This window comes from Artemia sp. Qi Xiang Cuo, chromosome 2, assembly GCF_049724085.1.
Source record: "Artemia sp. Qi Xiang Cuo chromosome 2, ASM4972408v1, whole genome shotgun sequence".
Lineage (NCBI taxonomy): Eukaryota > Metazoa > Arthropoda > Branchiopoda > Anostraca > Artemiidae > Artemia > Artemia sp. Qi Xiang Cuo.
Window position 1 is genome coordinate 42067974 of NC_142795.1, and position 13479 is coordinate 42081452.

Below are 13479 nucleotides of genomic sequence, written 5' to 3' on the forward strand. Positions count from 1 at the left end.
AACGGCCTTCGGCTTGACGTCTTGAGCATATCCCAACTTCACGATTGGTAACACAGACGCAAGAAAGTCAAATTCCATAACTTTCCAAAACCATTTTGTTGCAACAAACAGAAAGGCAATTTTGCATATTAAATATTTGAAAAGCAATTTTATTGAGCTACTCTGAAGGATATACATGAAAAATAAGAATCCTACCTTGCAATAGGAAACATATTTTTTTTCCTTTTCTTTTTTTTTGTTAACGTCTATCACTCCCTTTCCACACCAAGCATAAGTATCCCATAGAGAAAATCTGAGATGTAAAAAAAATCCTCTTCTGGGAACAAATAGGATTTGTAGGTGAGAAGTTGCAGAAAACGAAGACTTTGCATAATTTTCATAAAGATTTCGTTTTCCAACTCTAGATTTGGGTAACCTGTCGCCATTTCCCTCCATTAAGTCAACTAAGGAGTAAAGTCATGGTTATTCTCTACTGCAACATCTATACAAGTCATTACCATTACATCTTGAGGATGAAAATCCCAGGTTCAGGTCAGGTATTGGAACTTCAAATAGGATTGCATTAATTAGTTTGACTCTCATAGCTCTGAGGGAATCAGAGCCAAAATTTTATGCTTTACAAGCTAAATACAAAGAAAAAAAAACAACTGATTTAGATTGCATATTACCCCAGAATACTAGAATATATAATGTTAACGTGAATGTCGACATTCACCGATGAATATTCGAAATTTCTTATTTCTCTGCTTGGATTCAATTGGCTTTTGCGATTAAGCTTCTTCAGTCTTATGCAGGCTTTGATGGTTAATATATATATATATATATATATATATATATATATATATATATATATATATATATATTTATATATATATTAACCATCAAAGCCTGCATAAGACTGAAAAAGCTTAATCGCAAAGTAGACCCTACCGACGGTGCTGATTTCCATTTCATGGCCTAATTAAACCCCTTCATGGCCTAATTAAACCCCTGTAAAAGAAAGGTGATAAGAATGAGTGTGATAATTATAGAGGCATTAGTCTGCTTTGTGTAGGTAGCAAATTACTTAGTATGATGATACTTTTCAGACTTAGAGAAGCTGTAGAGAAAGTTTTAAGAGAAGAACAGGGCGGTTTTAGGATGGGTAGAGGATGTATCGACCAAATTTTCCCTCTTAAACTAATAATTAAGAAGTGCCTGAGTCATCAAACTCCTTAAGTTCTCAGTTTTGCAGATTATGAGCAAGTGTTTGATTCACCTGATAGATGAGCTTTAGCGAAGGTCTTATCCTTGTATGGTATACCAGACAAATACATTAAAGTGATTAGTACTATGTATGAGAATAACACTGCTGCAGCCAAGGTAGGAAATGAGGTTAGTAGCTGATTTCACATTAATACTCCAGGTAAGCAAGATTCCGTTCTATCTCCATTTATATTGACGGACTCTGCCTGAAGGAGCACAGCAAAGGCAATGGAAGAACATGGATTCAAATGCGGGAGTAAAACTTTTCTGCAATTAGATAATGCTGATGATTTAACCATCCTGGATGAAAGTGTGAGCAAAATGAATGAATTTTTAGAAGTTTTAGGGTGCTAGAGTAGGATCGAAAATTAGCTTTAAGAAGTCCAAGTCGCTAAGACTAGAAATAAGTGAAGATGACGTTGGGTAAAGAAAAGATCAATCAGGTGGACAGCTTCACTTACCTAGATGGTATTATCAGTAATGACGTTGATTGTAGTGAAGATATTAAAAGTAGAATAGCCTAGGCCCAGGGTGCTTTTCCGCAGTTGAAAAATGTTTAGAAGGTCAAGAAGTAGTCAGTTTGGAAGAAGTGGTCAAGCATGGTTCTGAAGCATGGGCGCTCCAAAAATTTGCTAGATGTTTTTCAGGGAAAACTACCTACGCATTGTTTTAGGTAACCGACTGACTGACTGTAATTCAAACAGTAGGCTATACGAAAAGTTTGGTTCCTAGGTTTCTATCCCACTTTCTAGGGCTATAATGAGGGAAAGGTTGAGATGGCTAAGGTACGTTCTGCGGATGAAGGATGGCAGATTGCCAAAGATTGTCATAATATGCAGAATAATTGTACCTTACACATTAGGCATGCAGACTCGCAATACTTTAACCTATCCCCCCCACCCCTAATGTGCAAATATAAATTAATTTTATTATTTGCAAGGTGTAAGAATTTTCTGAATATTTTAATACAAGGAAACAGAAAGAGATGTGACAAGTGAGATTTTATAAGAATCAATTTTTTCTGATACTAAAATTTCGCAAAAAAACGTACTTACATTAAGTCGAAATTTTCCGGATAAGAGGTCGTTTCAGTTCTTGGATATGATATATAGCCTTGAGTATACAGCCTTTCAGCTATTTGCATAGCATGATGAGGTGACATTCCCAGGCCACTACTGGCCACTCTCATCAGTTCAACTGTGTTCAATGCTTGTGGCCTTTGCTTAACTTTTTCTTTCTTAGAGCAACTTAGAACCCTATAAAATAAGCTGTAAAATAAAGAAATTCTTAAAAGTTATAGACTATTCAAGAATTGATATACAGTCCTTCAGAATTTAAAGCAGTATCATTATTTGCTTAAATTATCATTCAAATATTCTTTATACGCCGAGTATCGGAAATGGATTAACAAAATATACATTTTTTTCTCGAATATTACTGAATATAAGTGAAAAGGAGGGACCCAAAACCGAATGGGCTTCACATAACACACATATCAAATTGATTTAAGTTATAAATTGCATAAATGAAAAAAGTAGGTGAGTTGAATAAAACGAGTTAAAAGATCAAGTTATGTAAAGCCCAATCCATTTGGCCTTCCTCCTTTTCCCTTATTAATTATAAAAACTTTCCACAAAATAAGCTTTTCAAAGAAAAGTAAAGAACTCCATTAAACCAAAGATCAGCGAAGATAACATCAAATAATCTACCAAACGTGAAACTACCACAAATCAGCATTGATAAATAAAGGAAACCCAAAACGAACAGAAATTACAATAAATAACCGGGTCACACTCAAAGCGAGCAGAAATTAACATGAGGAGGGTTCAAAACTCCTATGCCTTCCGAACGCCAGAGCATAATTTGCACTTTACTGAAAAAAAAATACAAATGAATGTGCATTGTCAGTTTAATATACATATACTGATATTTAGCAATAAAAATGTTAATATTGTTTGATTTATTGAAGTTATTAAAGTAAAAACACTTATTTTTTTAAGTAAAGTGCAAGTTATGTTCTGGCCTTGGGAAGCCATGAGGTTTTGAGCTCTACTCATGTTAATTTCTGCTCGTTTTGAGTTTGAAAAAGTTTGCTAAAGTTTGCCAAAGTTTATAAATGGTCGCAAATGGCCAAAAAACCACAACTTTTGTTGGCCTGTAGTAAATGTTTCTGTTGTAATATATGTTACTCCGAACAATTTCTTCAAGTACTGTCAGGAATAATGCACTGTATTAGAAGAGAAAGAAAAACAAAGGAATGGAGAAAGAAAGTGAATGAAAATGTCTTATGCATTCGCGTAACACGCGGAAAAATTTCTGGGATATGGTACATTTTTTTGTCTTTGTTACATTTTTCATGCAATTTGTGGTACAATTTGTTTTGAGGTGATGGTAACACTGCATAGCACACTGAATCTAAAGCTTAAAAATACGCTTTCAAACTTCCCATGAGACGTCCTTTAGATAAAACCGAAGGGGACATTTATCCGCTAAGTTCCCGTCATTTAGAAAAATAAATTTGGACTAAGCGGGAATTATTATAGACAAGGGGGTGTCAGTCCCACTCTAAAGAGCATCGTTGACGTAGTTTTTATCAGAAAACGGTAGTTCTTAAATTGTCAAAGTATTGTGACCAGGGTCACATCCAAGGGGAGGCTACCCGGTTTACCCACCCCTCCTCATTACAAAAATACATTAGTTGGCGTTCTTTAAAATTTTGTTGGTACCCACCCCTAGGAAAATTTTATATATATATATATATATATATATATATATATATATATATATATATATATATATATATATATATATATATATATATATGTATATATATATATATATATATATATATATATATATATATATATATATATATATATATATATATATATATATACCCCCTTCCCAGAAGATATTCTGGCTACAGTCCTGATCGTTTTTCTAAACTACTTTATATTCATCCCATTTTATTTTATTTCATTAGCATTAACCAAACTTGACTTTTTAGAGAGGCCCGGATAATGCGAAAGTACCTTAATTTTATTCTAATTCTCTAATAATTATATTTCCAATTTTAAAAGCGATATAATTGTTCTAATTTTAATTCTTTATTTTATAGCGTTTCCTTCTGGAGAGTCCAACCAGTAAATAAGAAAACTCTTTGAACCCCGTTTTCTTTTTGTTTACTATTCATACCCGTAAGCGAGTTTTCGAACCATCAGGACAACATGAACCGATTAAAGATCAGCTTTATTTCATCAACTTTATATAATATATTAAAAACCAAATAACATAATACCTGGCAATAGCCCAGGGGAAGAGTCGAAGCTTATAGATCAAGAGTTTCGTGGTTCAATTCCGCGGAATCCCGCGCGCGCCGCGGAATTGACCCAGGAAATAGGGAAGATTGAAGATTATTGAAGAGAATTGAAGATATAATCAATATTATCATTGATTAGACCTTCAATTTTTTATATAGCCCAATTGTAATTTACACAGCAAATAGTATGTTTTTTTCCTTTATTTAAACGAGTTGTCGTTAATCTATTCTATACAAATACGCAGAAATTTTTCCGTATTATTTTTTCTTCAAATTTTCCCTTATCTTTGTCCCAATATCATAAAAATAAGTACCTTTATATGGGTCGGCATACATTAACTTTTTTCATTTTAAGTACTTGACTTTTTTCGAAAGAATTTATTTACAACATTTTTTTTTCTAATTAGTATTTCTTTTGTAAGTGTGAGGCTGTACGGTATTCTTTTAGCTAGAAATAGAAACAAGGGAACTCGAATAATTTTTAAAGTTTAATAATATTTCCAAATTTCATAGTTTTATTTAAACTATAATTATATTTACTTATTTAATGTAATTTTAATATTTAGTAAAACAGTGTGACAAAGTTAATTAATACAATCTAATTCAATCTTAAATTTAATAAAAAGCCAATAATTCGGCTGCCAAAAAGTGAATAAACTAAAAAAAAGATAATATACAGTACAATCTTTTTACAAAGTTTCAGAGAGTTGTGAAATTCATTAAAGTTTTTATGAAAAATGAGCTGAATTTTGATTAAAAAACATTGGTACAAAAATAACTATGTCTAAAATCATAGAGCTGATAGAGAAAAACTGAATTAACATCATTCAGCAGCGCTGATGTAATTGAAATCAATTTGAAAATCCTGTGCTCCTTTTTTGGACGACCTATTTTTTCTTTGTAAACTATTAAAAATATTAAAAAGTTCCAAACAGTTCAATTTAGAATAATTCTATATCTAATAGGTATTTTCTCAATAAATAGAAAATTACCAAATTAAGAAAAGAAAAATTCAAATAGAAGTAAAGAGGAGCATTAATACTTTAAACATACCATTAAAACACGACAAAGGAATAGAAATTATGCTGCGTATGAAGGATTCTCCTCACTTATTCCAACATTCTTTACGCTAAAGCAGTGGTTCCCAGCCAATTTCGGGCCCTACCCCACCGAAACATTTCTAAAATCCTGATGCCACCCTAAAGATATTCAAATTTTTTATTTGAAATTTTACGTGTATTCACATGAAGGAAGCTTAAAAGACCATTAACTTGGCATCACAGTTTTGGGTCATCCTCTAGATATACTTTATACTAAAAAATATTGTCGAAATACAACACCTATTATACAATGTACAACGTCAAAGCAATACTATCATGTATCTTTTTGTTCTTTAAATATATTTGAATGTGACGTCATTCACATGCACAAACTTAATTTTTTTTTCAAAATTAAGACTCCACAGTATAGTCAGCCGAAAGGTGAACTTCCTGCCCATGACCCACCCAAATATTTCCATACCCTACCGCTGTAGCCTGCGCCCCACGTTGGAAATGACGGATTTAGAGCAGCCAGATAACTATTTATATAGCTTCTTGATTTCAGAAGCCCATTAGAAGTAAGGCTGGCAGAACTTTCCGTTTTCGAGAGGGGAGGACTAAAGCTTCAGAAGGGCATTTGTTGCTTCAATTTTCACAATTTCACGAGAGGTTATTCAGATTAATAAGGAGGGTGGGGCTGTACCCTCTGAGAACTCCCTTCATGTCGATAATTACACTTGGAATAAGTAATACTCTGACAAAAAAAAATATATTTAAATACTCTAGTGTCCGTTTTCGGAGGACACATATAAAATCCTCTCGTAGTTTTGGGTACATTTTCGGGGGCTGTGCAAGACATTTCTCCTGAAAAACCTTAATGACATCTTTTTTGCTTTTGTAGCTATCTGCTAAACAAAGAAGGTTAATAATACAATTCAAACAGACTCATATTCATCAAACGAATCATCAGAATGGTTCTTGTTTTGCCCTTACATACACTCCGTGGCGTCAATTCACAAAAAATTAGGGGTATGTATTTTTCAATATCCGGGGAGAGGAAGGGAGAGGGGTCCTGTCTTATTATTTTCAATGAAAATGCACCAAAAAATGCATTTTTACAAATCTAAGGGTGCAAAGCCTCCCCAATTGACACAACTATGTAAATCTAGCCAATACATTTTTAAAGTGATTTATAACCTTGAAAAGTAGATAAATGGCATTTCATAACAGGAAAAATTAACAGTTGATACAAACTTTCAAAAAAAAACAAAAAAAAAATAATGAATATGCAATGTTTTCACAATTGTTGAAATTTCGGCTCCAGAGAGAATGTTCTTAAAAGTTAAAAGATCAAGTTATGTAAAGCCCAATCCATTTGGCCTTCCTCCTTTTCCCTTATAATCATTGCTCCCCGAGAAAAAAAATTCTATTCTATAGTCCATTTTGAAAACAGAGTTTAAAAAAAATATATTGATTATTTTTAACTTTTTAGTCTTCTGATTTTATTATCATTATATTGTATTTGTTCTTATGCAAACATTTATACACTTCATATTTCTAACTACTATGGACCCCTGGGTTTCCGACTGGAACTAGCTTGATTTCGAATTCTATTTTGAGTTCCAGGTCGAAATAGCCTGGAAGTAGGGCATATCTAGACCCAAAACAAACTTATAAACAAACACAAATGAAGAGAATCAAATGAAGAAAAATAGAGCCTGGAACAAAAGACAATAAACCGTAATATTCCTGATAACTTTTAGTTTCGAGGCTGGTAATTCTTTATTCTTACTATTTCCTTTATTGCATCCGACTTGCAAGGTATCTTTCCTCTAACCTCGTCTATTAAAAAAAAAATATCTTATCTAAGATTCATAAGTTACGAGGGGCGCAGGCAAGAGTCCTTACCACTGGGCTATCAAGTCTGTCACTGGGCTGTCAAGTATATCTGTTTTATTTTTTATTCCTTGCTTTGCTCCGTTTATGCGGTTTTATTTATACAAAGGGGTATACAAGAGGGGATAATTTTTATGCTGTATTATTGCACTGTCATCGGAAATACACATACTAATAAGGTTTGGAAGTAATTGAACATTCGGAGTTGAGGTTTAAATTACACGGTTAACTTACACGGTTGAGGTTTATTTACAAGGTTAGTCCACGGTTTACTGAGGTTAAACGAGTTGAAAACAAGTAAAGTTTCGCAATAATTTCCATGAACATGATTAGTCCACGGTTTAAATTACAGAGGAAACAGTTTAAAAGATACTTTTAAGTCTGACAAATAATAATAGGTTTCAATAGGAGTTTTAAGAACCAAACGTTTCACCAATCTATTTATTCACATGTGCAAATTTCACCCATTTTTTTCAGCTGTTGGGGTGTAAATCAGTATCGGCTGCATCTTTTCGTTGGAAATAGACTTGACTCAAATTTCCAATAACGAACTAGGCCTAGTTTGTCCAATAATTGTCAATTATAACAGTATAAACCCAAGTGGATCTTAAAATATAGTTAAAATTTGGCTCTTCAAGTATAAAATATAAAAAATAAAATAAATGAAATTAACAATGGCAGAAATGTTATAAAACTATCATAGAACATAGTATCTTCCACAACACAGAGCATCAGTAAGCATTTAAGGTACAAAAAAACTCTTTTTCTTTGTAGTTTGCTTTAATCCCTTTTAGGAGCTTTGATGAAATTGATGCAGTTTACCATCATTATAGGTATTGGAATAGGTATTGGATGTATTGGAACAAAATAATTCCAATACCTCCTGGTTTCCACAACGACGTGTTAAACAGGAGTAATCTATATAAACTGAGCACATTTATCTTTCATTTTTACTTAATGTGCAGTCTCACAATATAACCAAAATGGTAACTAATTTGAGCAAATTTTTCATTAGAACATCAGTTTCATCTTAACAAAAATTATATGTCTGACAAAAGCAACAGCAGTAAATTAACATTAAAAAGCATAGAACTATCAAATGTTCATACTTATTTTAGCTTTTTTGTAAACATCTCCCTTTATATCAAATCCCACATATTAGATAAAATCTAAATCCTTGCCAAATAGGTGACGATTTATGAATTAAGTTTCTTCTTTTCGAATTCCAAAATGTTCCAGCGAAAAAACTTTGTTTTGCTGATTGTCAAAAATCCTTTGGTGTCAGAAAACACAAATTTTAGTCCTAAATCCCCTCAATCACAAAAAGTGAGGATCAGCATATGATTATATTAGTATTGGGGGTCGGCCATGTTTCTGTTTCTGTCTTTTTCCAACCGTTTTCTGTATCGTTTTTTTTTCAGGAAAAATGAAAGAAAAAAAAAGGGGTAGCGATTTTTTATTTTCAGTTTCTGTCCGTTTTTTACCGTTTCTGCTGTTCATGTTATTCTTCATTTTCGGTGTTTTGATTTCAAATAGCATCGTAGTACAGTCTAGCGACTTTTACTGGATTCGTGATACTTGCCATCTAGCGAATGTCGCTGTTATTCGCTAGATGGTGTTCTGAAGAAAACATTTGTCACCATGCAAATTAATCCAACATAAAAACAGTCTTATCATGAAAGCAAATAAAGCGGTCGAATTGGATTTCCACCTTTTGGTTAGTTTTGGTAAGTGGATGGCTCTCCGGAGAAACTACGCACATTGACTGCAGTAAATGATGATGACAGTAACTCGGGGTTAAATGATCCGGACCTTGACAGCGAAGTATTGACGCTAAGAGCAGCAGTGGTAAAAGTACGAACGAATCCTAAAAGGTTAGAACCCCGAAAGGTTCTTCCAAATCCCACGATCTTTTTGAATCTATCTGCAAAACACACAATCTTCATCCACCAAAAAGAACATGGATGTCTGATAGAATAGTAGTCTAACTATGATCGAAATGTATTGCGTCCGAAAAGAGTCACTGGGCGACGTCTTCAACTGAAACCTTCATGATACTAAAATCGGAGAGCTCCTTCGTTGAAGCTGTCATTGAGGTTATTGGCCTCTATATTTGCTTTTGTTTCATTAATTTATACCACTGAATCTTCATTTTTCTCTCATAAGCCTAAAGAAAGTGAATAAACGGAAATACCTGTTAAACGCCGGTTTTTTAAGTAAAACCAGGTCGTTTCAGTTTTTCGGGAAAAAAAACGGAAAAACAGAAACTGATTTCCGTTTTTTTTTTCAAAATTTCTGTTTCTATTCCGTTTTTTAATTGCCAATTTTTACAGTTTCTATTTAGACCTAAAACAGAAATGGTGCCGACCTCTAATTACGATTTCCATGCTAAAAAGGTACAGAAAACTAAAAAAAAATGCAACCTAAAATTTGAACCAAAAAATTGTATAGGTGTTGGTTTTCATCTCCTAGCTTTGCCACAAATTTGATACCCATAATTTGTTTTTGTTCTTTTTTTTCTTTTCTTTAAAATATTCAAGATTTAAATCAACAGCGCTCTTTTTTTCCGCTTACCAGAAATACTCTTATTATTTTTACAGGCCTTTATTTGGTACATGTTCGCTCGTTTTCCCTCTTTTATATATATATATATATATATATATATATATATATATATATATATATATATATATATATATATATATATATATATATCCTCCTGAGACCTGACCATAGAAACACTTTTCTGATTATGTTCATTTCTTTGTAGTTGACTTAAAAAAAATCATTCTGACCATTGATCAACAAAAAAAAAAGTTGACCCCCCTCCCTCCCTCTGAAGGATGTCCACACGTGTGGACATTGGATCCCTATCAAGCTAAGAGTATAGTAAAAATCTGTTTCGTCTATTAAAAGATTTGTCAAAACGATGAAAACAGAACATTACTCTTCATGAAATTTCTTGAAGCAGTTGTTGTCTCGTGTCAAGCAGAGAATGATTTTACACTGCGAGCACATCCATCTATACCTTTTGCAGCATCCAGGCCTTCTGCAACGGGCTGCATTCGCCAAGTCACAAAATTCTGGTAGATGCAGTGCAGCTCTGGCATATGGTGGAGGGATTGGCCTCTTTTTCCCGCTCAAAACAGGGTGTTGAGTTTCACCCAAGAGTTCTTCGTTGCTATTTTCTTGACCTCGTGACTCCGAGCTTCCAGAATTGAGCAAAAACTCGGCCACGTTGAAACGAAGATCAATGAGCTGTTTGAGGTCACCAGAAACTTCTGGGCCATGGCCCTTCAGCTCATGAAATGCATTGGCTAGTGCAGCATCCACAAAATGATGAAACAGACGCACAGTCCAGTTTTTAGTATGCGTTTCAAACCGGTCATAGCTCACCATACAGTCCACAAGGTTGACCCCACCCATGTAGGTGTTGTAGTCGGAGACTACTCGTGGACATTTGACCTGCACGTAAGACCCCTGGCGCTTGTCATACCGTTTGACCTCCGTCTCCTCTTCTATACCTTTGCAGTTTGAAGACAGGAGAACAGCTTTGTTATCATACCACTGGGTCACGGCCACTTTTCTATCTGATCGCACAGACATGACAGAGGTTCCTCTGCCCTTTCTTTTCATTTCTGTTTCGGTAAAAAGCGTTGGGCCGTTGGCACCCAAACGGTTCTTCATGATAGTTCCGGTTGCATTTATTTTTCTTTCAGCCAGCATGTCGAGGAGCTTTACAGACGAGAAGAATCGGTCAAAATAGAGGTATGTACCTTCTGGTAGGGTCTCAGACAAGCGCAGTACGATCCCAGCTGACAAGCCATGTGCTACCAGCTGTTCTCCCAGGGTAATGGCTCTCTGGTAGATTTGGAAGTCAAGTATCAGCCCTGAGGAGCTGGCAAGGACAAAATTCTTTAATCCAACTGGATTGGGCTTGTTAGGGACATATTGCTTGAGAGTTGACATACCCTGGAAGGCTATCATCTGTTCGTTAATTGAACAGTTCCTGTCACTTGGCAACTGGAGACAAATATTCCTGAAGTTGTCAAGGATTGGCTGCACCTTCCAAAGCCTATTTTTGTTTTGTTTTTTTTTCGTCTGAGATTTCTGAATCAACAACGAACTTCAGGTTTGACCAGATTGTGAAGAATCTGTCTCGAGTCATCTTTTGCGATATGGCTTCCACCCTAAACTTCCTAGACCAGTACATGCGGATCCGAGGAAACTTGAGGTTCCCCATCAGGATGACAATGGCAAAAAAAAATTTCAGCTCGTCTGGAGTTACATTCAAGCTTTTGTGGTGGGCCAACTGATAGTTGTAGTTCATGCAAAAAGCTGTACGTTCGAAGAAGCTCTCCGGGTAATATTGCAAAAAGAATTTTTCTGTACTCCAATCGTCGTGGTCCTGGAAATGAGCGGGGCCCACGTCCGGGCCACGATGATTATCGAACCGCCGAGACTTCCTCCAGGACAAGGTTGCTGCTACCTTGTCAGCCTTCAAGCGCTTGGCACGGATTGCTAAGGGTACGTTATCATCAGATTCTTCACTTTCAACATCTGGAAGAACAGCATAACTGCTTGATGACGGAATGGCTGCAACAGCTGGTTCACCGTCAGAGTCTAAAGACGACAAAGAGTGGTTTTTATACATTCCTCATCATCATCTAAATAAGAGAGGTCCAGGTCACTCTCATCGAGCATTCCAAGGGCGTCATCAAGGGAAACTACAATAAAGGAACAGGTTCAGTAAGCTTGAAACTAATAGGTAGATAGATAGATAGTGATTGGCAAAAGAACTATCACAAACCCTAGTGGACCGAATTTGCATTTCTTAGTAAAAAAAAATACAATAACAAAATAATACAATAACAACACATATTTACCACTGTAACGAAAACACGACAGGTAACAGTCAGAAAATACAAAATACAATAGTCATAAACATAGGTCATAACTATAAAATATTTTAAAAGTCATAATGTAAAAAGATAAAAAGGGTAACAAATAAAATAACCAAATATTCAACAATGAAAAAATAATATATACAAAATAGTTAAATTTTTAGCAGACTTACGGGTTATGATTTTGGTTGATTTTATTTGTAAAAAAGGGAATAAAAGTTTTTTATAATATAAGGTAGAAAAGGGTTTGGGAGACTGGTTGGGGGTGGGTGGGGACACTATACGGGGCTGGCGATTTCTTATGGGTGAGTGGCGGCTAGGCTGTTGCCAATTTAGTAAATAAGACAATAATTGGCCTCTGCTATCCCCATTAGAATCAAGATTTGAACTACAAAAAATCAACCCTAGCTTTTTACTCGATTGGAACCGCCTGTCCACAGACGTGGACATGGAGGTTTTCCAAGTTCCAAAAGATGGCACTTATCAAACTAACTGCTTTTAAAAACTTTCTAAGCACTGTCTACAATCAAGAGAGTACACCTGATTTTTCTCAGAACTCGTTCTCACCACTTTCTTTTTTCTTTTTTTTTTCTCATCTTTGCTTTTTTTTTTCATCTCCTTATTTTAGCCTTTTCTAGTTTGTAAAAGTCGTAGACCACTAAAAGTCGTAGAAAATTTCTGAAAAAAAAAAATCATAGATGGTTTTAAAGGTCCAAAAAGCACGATTAAACAACGAAATCTTTGCTAGATGGCGAGGCCTTTGCACAAAAAATATTTTATGGGGGTGTCCACAGACGTGGACACCAGGTCCCAGGAGGATATATATATATATATATATATATATATATATATATATATATATATATATATATATATATATATATATATATATATAATATGACATGACGGTTTTACAAAAGAGTCAATGAATGAACCTTGACCAGTTTTAAGTGTATTGGATAAACTTTTTTTCATATTTGTGCCGTGTTTTTTTAACCCCAAAGTTAGAATTTGGCCCATTGGGACTTATCACAGTAATTTTTTGGAAATAAATATCTTATCTCTCAAATTATTA

General features: G+C 34.5%; 1 protein-coding gene across 3 annotated transcripts in view; it reads right to left on the bottom strand.

The window, feature by feature from the left end:
• LOC148955247 (DNA topoisomerase 3-beta-1-like) overlaps positions 1-13479 on the bottom strand; it is a 95248-nt gene that overhangs the window by 41553 nt on the left and 40216 nt on the right. For 2 of the 3 annotated variants that reach the window (XM_089108121.1, XM_089108120.1), the window contains exon 7: positions 2301-2513. In XM_089108121.1, coding sequence (XP_088964247.1) covers positions 2301-2513 — 213 coding nt within the window. The remainder of the gene's footprint in view (positions 1-2300; positions 2514-13479) is intronic. The other variant, XM_089108122.1, reaches the window with a different exon arrangement.